The sequence below is a fragment of the Chelonia mydas genome, chromosome 2, assembly GCF_015237465.2.
Source record: "Chelonia mydas isolate rCheMyd1 chromosome 2, rCheMyd1.pri.v2, whole genome shotgun sequence".
Taxonomy (NCBI): Eukaryota; Metazoa; Chordata; order Testudines; family Cheloniidae; genus Chelonia; species Chelonia mydas.
Genome location: NC_057850.1, coordinates 80,597,604 through 80,615,906, shown reverse-complemented (window position 1 = coordinate 80,615,906; position 18,303 = coordinate 80,597,604). Strand labels below are relative to the sequence as shown.

Sequence of the window (18,303 nt, the reverse complement as noted above, 5' to 3'; positions counted from 1 at the left end):
TGCCAAATATGGAATTCTCCTGTAACCTGTAGGTTTACTGAGACAAGTGAGTGTTATGTCCACCTACCAGCAAGTGGAGACAGGAAATCAAACAAATGTTATGCCCTCAAAGTCCGCTATATAAGGACTGCTTCTGGTTGAGCAATCCAGTTAATTTTTGTGCCTGCTCCTCTATCTCTCCCCCCTCCCCATTCATGTAACAGCCCAGTCCAGCTGATACGCTTCCTTCTCTTTTTAGCTTGTTTTAAACTTTTTTCTATGTCTGATCCTTTAAAATTGGCAGGCTGATTTAGTTGCTTCCCAGTGTGGGACTTCGCTCCATTATTTCTCCCACACTCTTGGACTTCTCTATGCAAAGCACCTTGCTGGTTTTACCATCTCTTGTTCCTTTTCAGAGAGTCTGATGACCTGGGGCTTTTGGTTCCCTGTAAATCTAGAGATTTTAGTGTTACCAGTTGAATCTGAAGGCGACAATAAAGCCGTTCTGTGTGTTTTTATTTCCACAGTGCCATCTCAAGTTCTCTATCACATGGTGAACCCAGTCATGGACTGGCTGATAGAGTTATTAACTGCAGAGAAGTCACTGAAGCTTTCAATCTCCTGGTCCTTCAAGTCAGCTCTTTCCCCTATGCCCTGCAAACACAGCAATCCAGAATAAGCTCTAGCAACGAGGTACATTGGATACAATTTGACAATATGGTGAGTGTGTAACTGTTCAGCTAAGAGCTGTAGTGTACTCTTATATTTGCCACATTCTAGAATGCACAACCCAGATGTATAAACAGAAACCAGTGGAGAAATCTCTTTTCCACACTGGAAATTGTTGACTACCTGAAGTTACAGTGGAATCCCAGCCCTTTTCTCCTTGGGGCCATTGGAGGCCGAGGTGGCACTGACATTTAGACTTAGAAATAGCACGTTTTCCTTTGACTGGATAAAGCTTTGTCTATTACAGGGATGAGCAAACTCCGAGTTTGAAATTTGTTGAACCTCCTGAACTAATTTTAGGTATAAAAAGGCTGGCAGAACGAATATTTTGATGAACCTTATACACTATAGGTGTACTGCACTGTACCCTTTTATTATTCTTCTGAATCCATGTACATAATGACAAATTCCCATACATTAATTACACTGTACCTGCATTGCATGAGAAATAACTGCAGTGCATTTACATCAGTAAGTGCTCCATGTATACTCATTACATAATTCTGTCACTTGAAAAATACCAATATTACAGACCTATATAAGCTAAGAATATGTATTTCTTAGGCCAGGTCTACACTACAGACCTATACTGGTATAAATACATCACTTAGGGGTGTGAGAAAACCAACCTAAACCTCAGTGTAGACAGCACTATGTCAATGGGAGAGCTCCTGTCTACATAGCTATCGCCTCTCCGGGAGGTGGATTGACTATGCTGACTGGAGGAGCTTTCCTGGCGGCATTGTAGTGTCTTCGTAAAGCCCTAGAGTGGTGCAGCTGCACTGATGCATCTGTAGCACTGTACGCGAAGGCAAGCCCTTAGTTATTAGACCTGAATATCAGTAGGCCAATGATAGAGTGAGTTTAAAGCAAACTGATTTTGCCCATAACCGGTCTATAGTCTTGGTACTATGATGCTAGCACTTACTATTAATGTCATCCTAGTATCCTGCCCTTGTATGCAGGCAATCACCATAATGCTAGTAACTAATGCTTATATCAGGGAGACTTCCTGACATTAGCTCTACTGGGAGGAACTGCATCCAGAATTAAAACTAAAAGCACCTTAAGGGGGGTGGGGGAAATACAAAAGACAGCAGCCCATGATTAAGCTTGTTTTGTAATAGGTAAATCATCCCTGATCCCATAGGAACACAGGAATTTCCATACAGGATCAGGCCCAGGGCCCATCTAGTCCATTATCCTGTTTCTAACACTGGCTAGCACCAGATCCTTCAGAGAAGGTGTAAGAACTCCCCCAGTAGATATAGGTGGGATAACCTTCCCCCTCATTTCGTCTTATTCTGATCTCTAATAAATACTGGCTTAAGCCCTATTCATGAGGGTTAATGACACCTCCAAAATTTTTATTAGCATTAATTATGATAATTCTGAATATTCTTTTAATCCATAATATTAAATCCCAAGTATTTGCTGCTAAGACTAGGAATAATGTGCTGGAAAAATTTGTGCGTGTGTGTGTGTGTGTGTGTGTGTGTGTGTCTCTCTCTCTCTCTCTCTCTCTCTCTCTCTCTCTCTCTCTAACAAACTTAATCAAATGTTAAATTAGCAGCAAATATTTAACATCTTGTTTTCAATGGAAGAAGTCATTACTCGGAAGAATGAAAATCAAAGATATTTTCTCAGGAAAAATACTTTGTTTCATAATACAGGAGAAATGTAAATTGTCTTTAACTTTCATTATGTTTGTGGTACCTTTGTTTGGAACAGGAGGAAATGGGCAGTGAGGAGAAGTTGTATTTTGGCTTGAATGAATACAGCAAATCTCTACAATGGGGAATCACAAGTCCTCTGCTGAGATGTGATGAAAACTTTGAAAAAATGGTGAACACACTCTTAGAAAGGTAAGTAATAAGAGTTTTGAATTGTTCCTAACCATGATCCAAGGTTACATGCCATATAATAAATGGACAGAGAGACAATGTCACAGTGTAACTACAAAAAGAACGAGGAGTACTTGTGGTACCTTAGAGACTAACAAATTTATTTGGGCATAAGCTTTTGTGGGCTAAAGCCCACTTCATCAGATGCATGCCGTGGAAAATACAGTAGGAAGATAGATAGATAGGTGGGCTATTATCAGCAGGAGAAAAAAAACTTTTGTAATGATAATCAGGATGGCCCATTTCAAACAGTTGACAAGAAGGTGTGAGTAATGGTAGGGGAAAAATTAGCAACTACCAACACTACAAAAGGAAGGAATCTGCGAGGCCCCCTCCTAAAGGTCGAAACAACAGACTGGACTTCTACATAGAGTGCTTCTGCTGACATGCACGGGCTGAAATTGTGGAAAAGCAGCATCACTTGCCCCATAACCTCAGCCGTGCAGAACACAACGCCATCCACGGCCTCAGGAACAACTCTGACATCATAATCAAAAAGGCTGACAAAAGAGGTGCTGTCGTCATCATGAATAGGTCGGAATATGAACAAGAGGCTGCTAGACAGTTCTCCAACACCACTTTCTACAAGCCATTACCCTCTGATCCCACTGAGGGTTACCAAAAGAAACTACACCATTTGCTCAAGAAATTCCCTGAAAAAGCACAGGAACAAATCTGCACAGACACACCCCTAGAACTCCAACCAGGGGTATTTTGTCTGTTACCCAAGATCCATGGAAATCCTGGATTCCCCATCATCTCAGGCATTGGCATCCTGACAGCAGGATTGTCTGGCTGTGTAGACTCTCTCCTCAGGCCTTACACTACCAGCACTCCTAGCTATCTTTGAGACACCACTGACTTCCTGAGGAAACTACAATCCATCAGTGGCGTTCCAGAAAACACCATCCCGGCCACTATGGATGTAGAAGCCCTCTACACCAACATTCCACAGAAAGATGGACCACAAGCCATCAGGAACAGTGTCCCCAATAATGTCACGGCAAACCTGGTGGCTGACCTTTGTGACTTTGTCCTCACCACAACTATTTCACATTTGGGGACAATGTATACAAGTCAGCGGCACTGCTATGGGTACCCGCATGGCCCCACAGTATGCTAACATTTTTATGGCTGACTTAGAACAATGCTTCCTTAGCTCTTGTCTCCTAATGCCCCTACTTTACTTGCACTACATTGATGACATCTTCATCATCTGGACCCATGGAAAAGAAGCCCTTGAGGAATTCCACCATGATTTCAACAATTTCCATCCCACCATCAACCTCAGCCTAGACCAATCCACACAAGCGGTCCATTTCCTGGACACTACAGTGCTAATAAGCGATGGTCACATAAACACCACCCGATACCGGAAACCTGCTGACTGCTATACTTACCTACATGCCTCCAGCTTCCATCCAGGACACAACACATGATCCATTGTCTAGAGCCAAGCTCTAAGATACAACTGCATTTGCTCCAATCCTTCAGACAGAGACAAACACCTACAAGATCTCTATCAAGCATTCTTAAAACTACAATACCCACCTGCTGAAGTGAAAAAACAGATTGACAGAGCCAGAAGGGTACCCAGAAGTCACCTACTACAGGACAGGCCCAACAAAGAAAGTAACAGAACGCCACTAGCCGTCACCTTCAGCCCCCAACTAAAACCTCTCCAATGCATCATCAAGGATGTACAGCCTATCACAGATCTTGGGAGACAGGCCAGTCCTCGCTTACAGCGAGCCCCCCAGCCTGAAGCAAATACCAGCAACCACACACCACACAACAAAAACACTAATCCAGGAACCTATCCTTGCAACAAAGCCCATTGCCAACTCTGTCCACATATCTATTGAAGGGACACCATCATAGGACTGAATCACATCAGCCACACCATAAGAGGTTCGTTCACCTGCACATCTACCAATGTGATATATGTCGTCATGTGCCAGCAATGCTCCTCTGCCATGTACATTGGCCAAACCAGACAGTCTCTACGCAAAAGAATAAATGGACACAAATCAGACATCAAGAATTATAACATTCAAAAACCAGTTGGAGAACACTTCAACCTTCCTGATCACTCAATTACAGACCTAAATGTCGCAATTCTCCAACAAAAAAACTTCAAAAACAGACTCCAACAAGAAACTGCAGAATTGGAATTGGAATTAATTTGTAAACTGGATACCATTAAATTAGGCTTGAATAAAGACTGGGAGTGGATGGGTCATTACACAAAGTAAAAACTATTTCCCCATGCTAATTTTTCCCTTACTGTTACTCATACCTTCTTGTCAACTGTTGGAAATGGGCCATCCTGATTATCACTACAAAAGTTTTTTTTCTCCTGTTGATAAAAACCCATCTTAATTGATTAGTCTCGTTAGAGTTGGTGTGGTAACACCAATTTTTTCATGTTCTGTGTGTGTGTGTGTGTGTGTGTATACACACATCTTCCTACTGTATTTTCCACTGCATGCATCTGATGAAGTGGGCTTTAGCCCACAAAAGCTTATGCCCAAATAAATTTGTTAGTCTCTAAGGTGCCACAAGTATTCCTCGTTCATTTTGCTGATACAGACTAACACGGCTACCACTCCTGATTGTCAGGAAATGGTTAGGTAGCATTCTGAACAAACACTTTAATTTGTTAACTGGGTATCTTTTAAGTGCCATATATTAAAAACTGGCTGCCTCACTTTCCCCTCTTGCCTCAAAAATTTACAGATGCAAATGTGAGTGCAATTTAGCTGGCCAATATTGAAAATTTGGTCCAAACATGTACTACTTATAGTTGGCATTCAGTTACTCTGTCATAAATGGAATCGGATCAATATGCAACACTAGGTATTTGGTAGAAGGGTCAACGTTCACACAGATATTTTCTTCATATTTTTCAATTTTATCTAGTGTAATCCTCTAGGAAGTTAGAATAATGGATCCTGTTTAAAGTTAGCATTGTCTCACCACTCTTACATGTGCACAACCTGGAATAAACCAAATGTAGATGTTACAACTTTTTTGGCATTTCAGTTACAGGGTTCCAAAAATGCACCAGTCTATTTAGGCTTAAACATGGTGCTTTTGGAATTTGGACAGCCCCTTGATGCTGGAATTCCAGGGGTTTGTTTCGTTTTTTAATTTCATAATGAATTTAATGATGATGTAAGGTGTCAGATTGATAGCCTTACAAACTGAAGTCCTCTGCTTATCCAGGTAATTGATACGGCATAAGCAGTGGTGGTCCAGGCTTGCCCATTCTGTTTTACCATTTTGCCTTAGTCCTGACCTAGAAGGCTGAGTGGGTAATTCATTTTCTATGCTGTGGCTTCTCTGCAGAGAGTGAAAAGAAGTTTGCCAGATGTGGACACCGTCCACTAGCAAATGAACTGAGAATTTCAACAAATTTCATGTGGGTCACAGAACAGCCTCTTTACAGTGACAACTTTTGGTGTGTGCTGACCAGGACCTGACTATAACTCACAATGGCTCCATATCCCCTTATAGACAACAAAGCAATCCAGTTCCACAGAGCCAAGGTTGGATGTGTTGTCACATATAGACAAGAAAAGCTAATCACAGGAAATAAGGCAGTACTATCATTTTCAACACTGCTGATCTCATCCATGCAGCATGCTGTCTGTATATGTTGTCATTTGTGATTGTTCAAACCAACTTTTACTCCTATTATATTTCCATGTTTATTAAATATAGTAGTAGATTGTTACAATGACTAGACATAGGATGGTTTTCACTTTTTCTTAGTATTTGGTCGTACTTATTTGGATTTATAGTCACTGAATTTAGCTCCAATATGAGAAAAAGACTGTTATCGTCTTGATTGAAAGCCAAACTCTTAGTTTGCCCTTGGCTGAGATCCAACAAAGTGTGCTCCTGCACTAGCACATAGGCAAGTCTAGTCTTTTCATGAATTGGATGAGTGGTGTAAGTTTATATCTGCCCCACCCCACCCCAAAACTCCCTTCTTCCACAAAACTTGATAAAAGGGGGGAAAAAAAAGTGGACAATTAGGTGCGACTGGATCATCAGCCTGTGTTATATGTGTTTGTACTGATATTAACAGTGTTTGAATTAGACTGTACCTTCTTCTATAGTTGTACGTGCCATGTATGCCTATAAAAATAATATGATGCACTTATAGCTCATAATTGTTAATAGAGGTTGAGGATTTCTGTATTTATGTTCTACACATAAAATGAGCTCCTTTTTCTTGCCATCCAGGCCTGCTTGCGTCTGAGCTGACTTTCGTGTAATGATTTTATTGAACATGTTTACTGACCAACATATAACTGTAATCCTTTGAAGGTACCCCAGGCTGCACAGCATGGTGATTCGCTGCTACCTTCTTATTCAGCAGTATTCTGAAGCTCTGATGGCTCTCACAACCATGGCCTCCCTCAGAGACCACAGCACCCCTGAGACGCTCAGCATAATGGATGACCTCATCACTTCACCAGGAAAGAACAGGAATGGTTGCGGCCATATGCTTATCATTAGAGTCCCCTCCGTGCAGTTAGCAATGCTGGCGAGAGAGAGGTTACAAGAAGTGAGAGACAAATTAGGTCTGCAGTATCGTTTTGAGATCCTTCTTGGGAACCCAGCTTCAGAATTTACTGTTGCTAAGCACTTTGTGACACGATTAAAGGTTAGTAGGAATTAAATGTTTCTGTGCAAGGCTGTAACTTGTGTAAATGATGATGTAGTCCTGTAAGGGACTAATTTTTAATCCCATCTCACCACTTAATACCTTCTCCCACCCTCTCCCACATAGTTTGTTGAATTTTTATCCCACTTCCGCTACTATGACAGCTGGTCCTACAGGACCCATGGGATCCCAGTCCCACTGCAGGGCTCTAGTAAAAATCTTGTGTGTACCTACACATTTATGGACATATGTGTTAGTTCTTACATGGAAAAGGGGCATATTTAGTATAGTTCTTTCTGTGTGGGTGTAGTCTACTTTCGGTCATCATAACCATTTTAAGGTGCAGGAAAAAATACTAAGTTGTTGTTGGTCCTAGAAGTAAAAGATAGCATGTTATCTAACTTTTCCAAGTTGAATAACAAACAGTATGAAACAATCTTCATTAAAAACCAGATTGGTTACTTCCTTGACTCTCTGAGAGCCAGGCTTAAATCCCACCAAATGAACTAATTCTGTTCTGTCCATTTATCTGTCAACTACTCTGTCCTTACAACCATTGTCTACCCTGCCTATAGCTGGTAAAGTATTCTGATAGGCATAGAATTAATTCTTTTCTCAGTCCATTGCATGGCAAAGGCCGCCTCTTTGCAACCTGATGTGCACTACACGAAAAACATTGGTTAGGACCTTGATTTCTTTAGCTAGTATGTATTTGCAAGTGCATGACACTGTTTAACTACTCCGTATTTACAAGTACATGATGCTAGTAGCAAAGTCTATCTCCCACACTGACTTTACCACCCATATTGAAACTACTGGAGAGTGACTACCTTTTATAGAATTGTAGATATTAAAGTGGAAAGGAATTTCCTGGGTTATCTGGTCCAAGTCCCTGCTTTAAGCTCAAAGGTTCTTCTTCTGACTTGTTTTACTTTGCAAGACTTTCAGTGATATACAGCCATATACAATTGGATCCTAAGGGCAACATTTGCCGTTCTAGCCAAGTTGCTCTTGGCACAGGAAGAGAAACTGGGAGTAAAGGTGGCTTTAAACACTGAGATTGCTTTAACCTATGCCTGGCTGCAAAAGCCTCCTTGAAGGGCTGTTCTGGAGAAAAAATTAGCAGAAGTGCAGTTCATGCTCGTTGCAACCCTTACCTTTCACAATACATTCCCAGAAGCTGCAATGGGGACAATGTAAAGCTGCTTCAGTAGCTCAGTGCCACTCAGTAGCTGCTTCAGTAGCTCAGTGCCACCCACTTATGCCAGGAGTATTTCCTAGAGGCTGGTTCCACCCCCTTTAAAACCCTGTAATAGCGATCCTACACAACCTGTGTCATGCAAATTCTCCATTGGCCCGTTGCCATTTATAGCCCCTGTGTGCCACAGCAGCACACGGGCCTCAGTAGGAATCAAGATCAAAACTGCTAATGTGGCAGCTGACGCTTAAGGGAATCCTTGTAGTTGTATTAAACTGAGTGGAGAACCACAGTCAAGTGGAGAATGAAAAGACCAGGCTTGGGAACCTCCGAATGACTTTCTCACTCCTCTCCCACATGGTGGAAGACAAAATGTTTTTGGAAGCCAACAAAACTTCAGGGCCTCAAATTTGTTTTCTTATTTCATGTCAGGTGCTTGGAAAAACCCAATACCAGCGCTGAAGCGTGCATGAGGGCAGTAAACATGCACTCCCTCCCCTTGCTCCCAAATCACTAATTCTAATTCATTCCAAACTTTAAGGATATGTCTACACAGCAAAGACAAACCTGGTGCTGGCCCATCCTAGCTGACTCAGGCTTATGGGGTTTGGGCTGTGGAGTTTTTTCATTGCTGTGCAGACTTCCAGGCCTGGGCTGGAGCCCAAGCTCTGGGACCTTCCCTCTTCACAGGGTCCTAGAGCCGGGGCTCCAGCCTGAACCCAGACATCTACAGGGCAATGAAACAGCCTCGCAGCCCAAGTCAGCTGGCACAGGCCAGTCGCAGGTGTCTAGTTGCTATGTAGACATATCCTATCCTGGCTGGGGATATAAGAAATGGAGGGTGTTTCCCTGCCTCCCCCACATGTGTATAAATGCAGAGCTCCGGAGCACATCCCATTCACAGCCAAGCATTGCTGCCCCTCCCCCACTTTCCTCCTACACTAATTTGTCCATCGTTGCAACTGATGTAAAATCAAACACATATGAGTCTTTTAGCCATTTTGATATCACAGTCTCTTCAAATGGAGCATCACTTGTCCCCTTCTCCTTTACATCTTGGTGTATCTTTCATGTGCCTTCTTCAGTATCTGTTATCCCATTTTCTGTTTTTCTATATTTAATATCATTATTTTACACCTTTTCTTTCTAATACCATTCTTCTTTCTCTTCAGTTCACTTGTTCTTTGCTGACTTTTCCTCTCTCCAATTTCATTTTGTTTCTCTCTTCATATTTGGTACTTTGCTCTTAAAATTTTCATACAGAGAAAAGGAAAGGATTAATAAAGAAAAGAAAAGAAGCAGTTACCTTCTCTTTCCTCCCTTTTGTCCTCCACTCTGATGGTTGTCTCTATTCCCCCCACCCCCACCAGACTCCGGGTTCTCTGGTGTTTGTGGAGTGGGGGGAGGCAAGAAAGGGGAGAACAGAGATTGGAGAAAGTTCCCTAGGGTATGTATATCTGCGCTTTCACAATATCTCACTCATTTCTGTTGGGGGGTGGGGGAAGGGGTAGGGAGAGGATCCTGTCTCTTGGGAGGCCTCAGGTCACAGTGGAGACTAGTGCTTTCTTTACTCCATCCTTGAGGAGAACTGTATGTGCAGGGGTCAAGGTGGGTCACCTTTCTGGCATCAGCATAAGTGCTGTCTCACACCACTCATCTTCCCTCTGGTGGTGATCAGCTGTGCAGATGTGTTGGATAACTAGCAAATGTAATGCCTAGTATTCCTAGGGCACGGCTCTGTGGATCTACCCTTCCCCTTTATGTTTTATACCTGGGGCAGCAAAATTGCGGTTAAAGTCTGTTTTAGTTTCCTCACTGTTCATTTTTTTTCTTTATTTTGTGGTGGGGACAGCTGCTTGTGGGGCTGCCCCTAGTAAGAGCTGTCAGTTCTTCTTAGTGTGCTGGTCCCTATGTGAATTCCCCTGTGGGGAAACATGCGCACCATGCACCTGAGATTGGAAATTTTTTCAGCAGTGTCCACTGATCCATGCCTGCGCCGTTTGCCTCCTCCTGTTCTGATCTGAGGGCACATGGGGCAGTGTGGTGCAGAGCGACCCCCTCTCCAGTTCCTTCATACACTGCGTGGTCTGAGATGGAAATTCTCCAGTGTTCTTGAAGATTCTTCTTCTCTTTCAACTTGTAAATATCGTTTTAGATCATTGGGTGTGGCAGCTTATTTCTGTTATCAGTCTTCCTCTATCCATAAAACTAGCTACTAAAAGGGGATTTCTACCAAGAGACGCTGTCAGCAACAAAGGGCCTGATCAACCTCCTGCAGTTGCTAGGAGTGTGCACAAACACTGAAAAGTCCACTTTGATGCCAGTCTAGTCCACAGATTTTATAGGAGCGACGGTGGACTCGAATACAACCAAGGCATTCCTCCCACAGGACACTTTCCAGGCTATCAAACCACTTGCTGCACAACTCAGACAGAGCTCTCAGATGCAAATCTGCTCCTCTCATCTTCCTGGGTCACATGGTGTCATGTACTTATGTAACCCCATTCGCGAGACTACATCTTCACTGTCTACAGGTCTGGCTTCCCTCAGTCTACTCACCCAGAACTAGAGCATATTTCAGTAACAATCATATAGTAAAATGTCATAGCTCCATATGCAATGTTGGTACAGGACAATGATATTCAGTAGATCGAGTTTCAAATGATACCTCACAAGGCATGCTATGTACGAAATATAACCATATAAAAGTGGTGAACATGGGGCACAGGGTGTGACAGAGTCCCATTCTCTCCAACTTTACTACAGAAGGCTCTCATCATAGATGCCTCCATGTTTGGATGGGGTGCACACCTGGGTGAACACTTGGGGCAAGGGATATGGTCAGGAAAAGAAGCCAAAATGAACATAAACCAGCTCAAACTGAGAGCAGTCCGGGCGGCTTCCAGACAGTTTCTCCCCTTCAGACATTCTCGCCACAGTATTCTATATAACCAAACAGGGAGGAACAATCCACCCCTCTCTGTGTAGAAGATGTAAAACTCTGGAACTGGTGTATTAAACATAAGATAACTCTGTCACATTCTGGGAGTACACAATGCCCCAGGGGAGAGCTTCAAAAGGTGCTTCTCTCAGGACCACAAATGGGAGCTTCATAACTCAGCGATACAGACAGTATTCCATTGTTGGTGTCCCACAAGAACAGAATGTGTGAACTACTGCTCTAGGAGAGCATTGGGTCTGAACTCCATGGGAGATGTGCTTCTGTTTTCCTGGTTAGGCAATCAATGTACACCTTTCCACCATCCCCTTATTACTTGAAGTCCTGAGGAAAATCTGGCAGGACAAGGCATGCGTGATACAGATCGCTCCCAAGTGGCCCATGTACTGTTGGTTTCCGAGTCTCCTCAGTTGTCGGCTCATCCAAACATCACCTTCCAGATCTTCCCGGACCTTTTGACACAACACAAAGGCAGAATCAGTCAATTCAGTCCAGGCTTATTATAGCTGACAGCCTATTTGGATGGGCATCAAGTCTCGAGAGTGCATGTTGGAAAGATATCTTGGCTATTCTCAACAATAGTAGAAAGGAGTCTACTAGAAAACGTTGTGTAGTCAAGTGGAAATGATTTTTTATCTGGGCTCAAAATCACCACCCTTTTCCAGCAGAATCAGACATATTTGCTATCCTGGACTACCTTCTATCCCTGAAGACCACAGGACTCTCAATACATGTTTTCTTGGCAGCTATCAGCCCTGCTTGATAACTGCTCCATTTTTGCCCATCCTGTAATGATCCACTTCCACAAAGGCTTCCTTCAGACATTTCCATCTGTAAGCAAAACCAACTCCAATGTGGGACCTTTAATTTTGTTTTATCAGTGCTTACAAAAGCTCTCTTTGAACCATTGGCAACCTGCTTGCTATGCCATCTCTCCATAAAAGTTGTCTTTTTAATGGCCACTGTGGAGAACTGGGAGCTCTTATGGCAGATCAACCATACATGGTCTTACACAAAGATAGCATCACATTGAGACTGCATTCTAAATTTATACTCAAAGCCATTTTGGACATTCTCCTCACTCAAACCATTAACTTACCTACCTTCTTTCTAAAACTACACACTTCTAATTAAGACAGATGTCTGCAGAGCAGTGGCTTTCTGTCTGCATAGAGCAAAACCATTCAGATAATTACTGAGGTTATTTGTTAGCAGAATGGATGAGAATAGTAGCTGTATCATCCCAAAAGCTCTCTAAATGGATCTCTGGATGCATCCTGCTGTGCTGCGAGATTGCAGCCAATACTAGCCCACCACAAGGTGTGGAAGCTGTCTGGGCTCTGGTATAGTGAGCTCTAATAGCCTCGGTGAAAGATGTTCCTGTTGGCAAAATCTGCAAAACTGCTACATGGAACTTGATGCATACCTTTTCCAGATGTTATGCCATAGTTCAGGCCTCGGCAGCGGACGCTTGTCTGGGTACCGCTCTAATTGTCTGTTTCCAACTTGTGCTCGCACTGACTTCCATATTCACCAGCAACCACACAACAGAACCACTAATCCAGGAACCTATCCTTGCAACAAAGCCCGTTGCCTACTGTGTCCACATATCTATTCAGGGGACACCAACATAGGGCCTAATCACATCAGCCACACTATCAGAGGCTCATTCACCTGCACATCTACCAATGTGATATATGCCATCATGTGTCAGCAATGGCCCTCTGCCATGTACATTGGCCAAATGGGACAGTCTCTACGTAAAAGAATAAATGGACACAAATCAGACGTCAAGAATTATAACATTAAAAAACCAGTCGGAGAACACTTCAGTCTCTTTGGTTACTCGATTACAGACCTAAAAGTGGCAATTCTTCAACAAAAAAACAGACTCCAACAAGAGACTGCTGAATTGGAATTAATTTGCAAACTGGATACAATTAACTTAGGCTTGAATAAAAACTGGGAGTGCATGGGTCATTACACAAAGTAAAACTATTTCCCCATGTTTATTCTCCCCCTCCCCCCACTATTCCTTAGACATTCTTGTCAACTGCTGGAAGTGGCCCACCTTGATTATCACTACAAAAGGTTTTCTTCCCCCGCCCTCCCCGGCTCTCCTGCTGATAATAGCTCACCTTACCTGATCACTCTCGTTAGTGTGTATGGTAACACCCATTGTTTCATGTTCTCTGTGTATATAGACACTGAATGCATCCGATGAAGTGAGCTGTAGCTCACGAAAGCTTATGCTCAAATAAATTTGTTAGTCTCTAAGGTGCCACAAGTACTCCTTTTCTTTTTGCGGATATAGACTAACATGGCTGCTACTCTGAAACCTAACAATAGATACTGTTCATCAGACACCCAGAGTAAAACCCATACAGGGACCAGCGCTTGAAGAAGAAAGGGATGTTACTTACCTGTCCTGTAACCAGAGTTCTTTGAGATTGTGGTCCTTATCTGTATTGCACTACCTGCCCTCCTTCCCCTCTGCTTGAGATCATGACTTGATTTGCGGTAGGAACTGGAGAGGTGATTGGTTCATGTTCTTTATGCCCTCAAATCAGAACATGAAGAGGTGAGTGGCGCAGGGGTGGACCAATGAACACTGCTGAAAACTGATCTCAGGCACATGGTGCATATGTGTACCCAGAGTGGAGTATAGATAGGGACCATGCATCTTGAAGATCTCTGGTTACAGAACAGTTAAGTAACCTCCCCTTTTTCTTATCTTTTTTTGGATGAATGAGAGAGCAGCTTTGGGATATTGAGTTTCCTCTTTTAAGAACTATGAGTGAAATCCTGGCTTCATCAAAATCAATATGAGCTTTGCCATTGACTTCAATGGGACCAGGAAGGACCAATTTGTGGAGTATCTTTCAGTGGCACCAGCTTGGAGGTTCCTGTTAACTCTGTCCTTCCCCTAAGCATCAAGCTACCAGTGCTTAGCAGCGCAGCACAGGATTGGCAGTAGCTGTGTGCTGATGATCTGGTGCTACTCTAGTTACTACTTCTTATATCACTTTTCAGTCCTAGCCTCAGTGACTTGGTCTGCTCTTTGATTTCTCATCTTGGAAGGAAACAAAACAAACAAAGCCCAAAGACATAAACCCACTGGATTTGATCTTGTCGGTGATGTTTTTGATCCAGATGGTGTTGCATTCCTTCCTGTGGTCCCAGTTTTTCCAGTGTTCTTTCCTGCACTTTCTCAGAAACCTCCAAAGTTGGTTATGTGCTACAGGATAAATACATCACCTTGCTCTGTACATCTTTGAATCCTGCTGAATAGGACAGTACATTTCTGCCATTGAATCTGCTAACTGAGCTAATACAGAGAGGCGGGTAGGTAGTCAGAAGAATTTGTATTGTTCCCAAAAATATGGTGCATGGAGGGTGCCGAAAGCAGCAGGCTGATGGGATAGGGAAAGTAAATAGAACTAGAGTAGAAGAGATGTGCTACTCCTAACCCTGAGGGGAAAAACATTAATCATAGGTTTTACACAGTGGAAAATTTTAAAAAGCAGGACACCATACTGAGTCATTGATCTACTATAGAGTGTTTCCTTTTTAAGCCTGTTCTTTTTGCCTGAGAAGAAATTACTCATAATACATGACATTTGTGAAGGAAGAGAAAGAGCAAATATCATATACAGAAAGAGAATAGAGAAAAGCTGGGTGGAAAATGTCATTGAAAAGTTCCTCCTTGCTATACAGAACATCCTCCTTGTTCCACAGAGCTTGCGTATAACTAGGTGCCCTCTTAAGATACTTTTATGTAAATTAATATCAGCCTTGCAGATTTCTGCCAGCCCCGTAGTTCCAGGAGTAGAATCCTTTTTTTTATGAGCAATTACAATATTACTGGTTTGATTTTTGTTTTTTGGTTTTTTTTAATCCTATTCATGGTTCAGTCAGCAAAGCAGATTTTTGCCTCAGCTGGTAAATTTCCATGAAGATTTGCAAGGCCAAGTTATAAATATCTCATTCAGAGTTGATTCTTCATCCATCATTAAGAAGGTGCAGGAAACGCTTTAATAATATTCTGCAGTATTAATAAGTATTGATTCCAAAGCATCAAGGCTTAATTTTCATTTGTCCTTCCACAGTGAGAAAGACCTTCATCTTTAAAATCATCCAGAAAAGAACATTTTGAGTCTCCAGCTAGTGTTTATGAAGAGAAGACACACTGGTGCAGAGGTTCCTAGCTGATAACCTTGTCTGACTGACCAGTGATCTAACTGACCTAAGTTGTCAATTTTCTCAAATGGTACCCATAGCATATTGGCAATAGGAGCTAGATTTTAGCCTTCACTTTTGCACTTAAATGTTATAATGTGATTTCAGCATTTGCAGAGGCAGAATAGTTCTTTTTCTCTTCCCGTTAAAGCAGTTGCCTTTGACTTGTAATAAATAATAGATGCTGAAATTAGTATGCCTTGTATATGTTTTTCTTTTCTTTTTATTTTAATACAGCGATTTCATCCCTTATATATCAGTGCACCTTATACCAAGATGGCTCTGTACATGAGCAAACAGCATCACTTGTGTAAATACAACTTGGGAACTAATATCTGTAAACTTCTGTTGTAGAACCTTAAAAAAAACCTTCTGTTGTAGAACCTTCTTTGGTGGTGACACAGTGGATTTTCTCCACCTCTCTCTATAAACAATAACTAGTTACTATCCAGACAATATACACCCACTAGATTATAAAAACTTTATGCTAGGTTTTACTTTTGGCCTGGCTTCCTTTTAAACTGTTGCTTTAAAGTTGTAAAGCCTATATGGCCACATCCGGCCTCCATCCTCAAGAGGTTCAGGGCACACAGTATGCAGCAGAACCAACAAGCTTCTGCTGCATGATGTGAAGTGAGATCCTGGGAGGCTGCACCCAATACACATAACAGAGCTATGCTCTGCGGGGATCATTGTGCCCCATTTTACACAGGGATTGGGGGATGAGCGGAGCTAGGGCTGCAACTACCAGCCATTTCACTCTGTGGAGGGGAGAGTGTGAAGCCCAGAAGGCTCAGCCGTGAAGTGATCCACATGTGAGGATTCTTTGCCCCGGAGTCCATGCATAAAATCTAGGATTTACCCCTTAGGGGAACTTATATCGGCATAGCTACGTCTCTTAGGGGTGTATAAAAGAAAATGCTGACCGAGTGTAGACAGTGCTAGGTTGACAGAATAATTTTTGTCGACCTATATACCATATCTTGGAGAGGTGGATTACTTACGCTGATGGGAGAACCCCTCCCATCAGCATAGGTAGTGTCCATGCTAAAGCGGTACAGTGGCTGCAGCTGTAACACTGTAGTGTTTGTATAGACAAGCCTTTAGTGTACTTCTATTCCCTTAAGTAGAAGAGTAAAGCAAAAATTGAAGTAGTTCTTAATCCTTTTTCATACAGTAGGGGAAATTATTCCCCTTGGCCATAAACTGCTTTCAGACATCTTATGTCTGTTCAAAAAAGAAATCTAAGACAGATGCCACACCCAGGTATACTTTACTAACTCAGTAACATGCCCTTGGTTATGCTTTTATTGCTTTGCTGGCAGTTGGCTACCATGCAAAATTCACAATTGCCCTTAGATTGTCCCCCCTGTTGGATGTTGATATAATGAATAATGTGCAGAGAACAAAAATAGGACACACAGTACTGGGTTAAAATTAAAGTTTAAAAAATGGAACCCAGACTTGATTTAATATTCTCTTTTTGCAGGCTTGGAGGGGAAATGAACAGGAGGATTGGGTCCCTCGTACCTATCAGGATTTAGAAGGCCTGCCTTGTATTGTTATCCTGACTGGCAAGGACACTCTAGGAGAAACTTTCCCTAGGTACTGCTTGAACTGTTGTACAGTGCAAATGTCTGAAAAACAATCAACATGTTTGTAAGAACAAATGTAAAACTTTCAGCTTCTGACTGGAAACAACAATCTTGCTGTTAATGTTGCATGAAAGATGCTGTTTTAGAAGACTTTCTTTTTGGTAAAGTTTTTCCTTGGTGAAAAGAAAAAATGGCTTTGTGAAAGATAAAGTACTAGTGGGAGGTTCTACATTGTATAATGAACTGAACAGCTATATTAAGTATCAAGGAACATAGCTCATGTGCTGAGTATTTTAAACTAATTATATTTCCAGTGATTAATGGAATTGCAAATAGACATTGTATAAGCTGTTTACAATTAATACTGAGAGTGACTCTTTGAAGGCCAGAAAATATAAAACATCATCTTTCTTGGGTTTGTTTCTCTAGGTCATTGAAATACTGCGACCTCCGACTTATTGACTCAAGCTATTTAACTCGCACTGCCTTAGAGCAAGAAGTAGGTCTCGCATGCTGCTATGTCTCAAAGGGGGCAATTCGAGGGTCTATTGTATCTCTTGACCTGAGTGAGAAGGAGCACGAGAAGGCTAATATTAGTGAGAATGACTCTGATGAACTGTTGATAGACTTGGAGAGACCTCAGAGTAACAGCAGTGCGGTCACTGGAACCTCAGGTCAGTCATTGCTTTTACAGTTGCTCTGGAGCATAATGCTTGACCTACATTTTGTAAGAATTTGAACACAAACATTGAAGCATCAAGTAAAATGTCAGCGATTAGCTGCGTTTGATTTCAGATTAGAGAATAAAGACATGGTTTGCAACATCTTACATACCTGAGTATTTGAAGTCTCGTGCCACATCACACTGAAAGGCCCTCTGTGTTCTCCCAGGCTTTCCCTGACTAGGGTGAGGGGAAGGGACTAGGTTGGGAAGTTGAGTTAATGTAGCCTTGTGAGCCAGTTGTGATTATTTTAAATATAATTTTACTTGTCGCTACACCTTGAGCTTTGGGGGAATCTGA

General features: G+C 42.2%; 1 protein-coding gene across 15 annotated transcripts in view; it reads left to right on the top strand.

The window, feature by feature from the left end:
- Positions 1-18,303, top strand: part of GREB1L (GREB1 like retinoic acid receptor coactivator) — a 224,323-nt gene that overhangs the window by 172,967 nt on the left and 33,053 nt on the right. For all 15 annotated transcript variants that reach the window (XM_043539773.1, XM_043539770.1, XM_043539771.1 and 12 more), the window contains 5 exons: positions 507-699; positions 2,440-2,573; positions 6,951-7,290; positions 17,176-17,291; positions 17,711-17,955. In XM_043539773.1, coding sequence (XP_043395708.1) covers positions 507-699; positions 2,440-2,573; positions 6,951-7,290; positions 17,176-17,291; positions 17,711-17,955 — 1,028 coding nt within the window. The remainder of the gene's footprint in view (positions 1-506; positions 700-2,439; positions 2,574-6,950; positions 7,291-17,175; positions 17,292-17,710; positions 17,956-18,303) is intronic.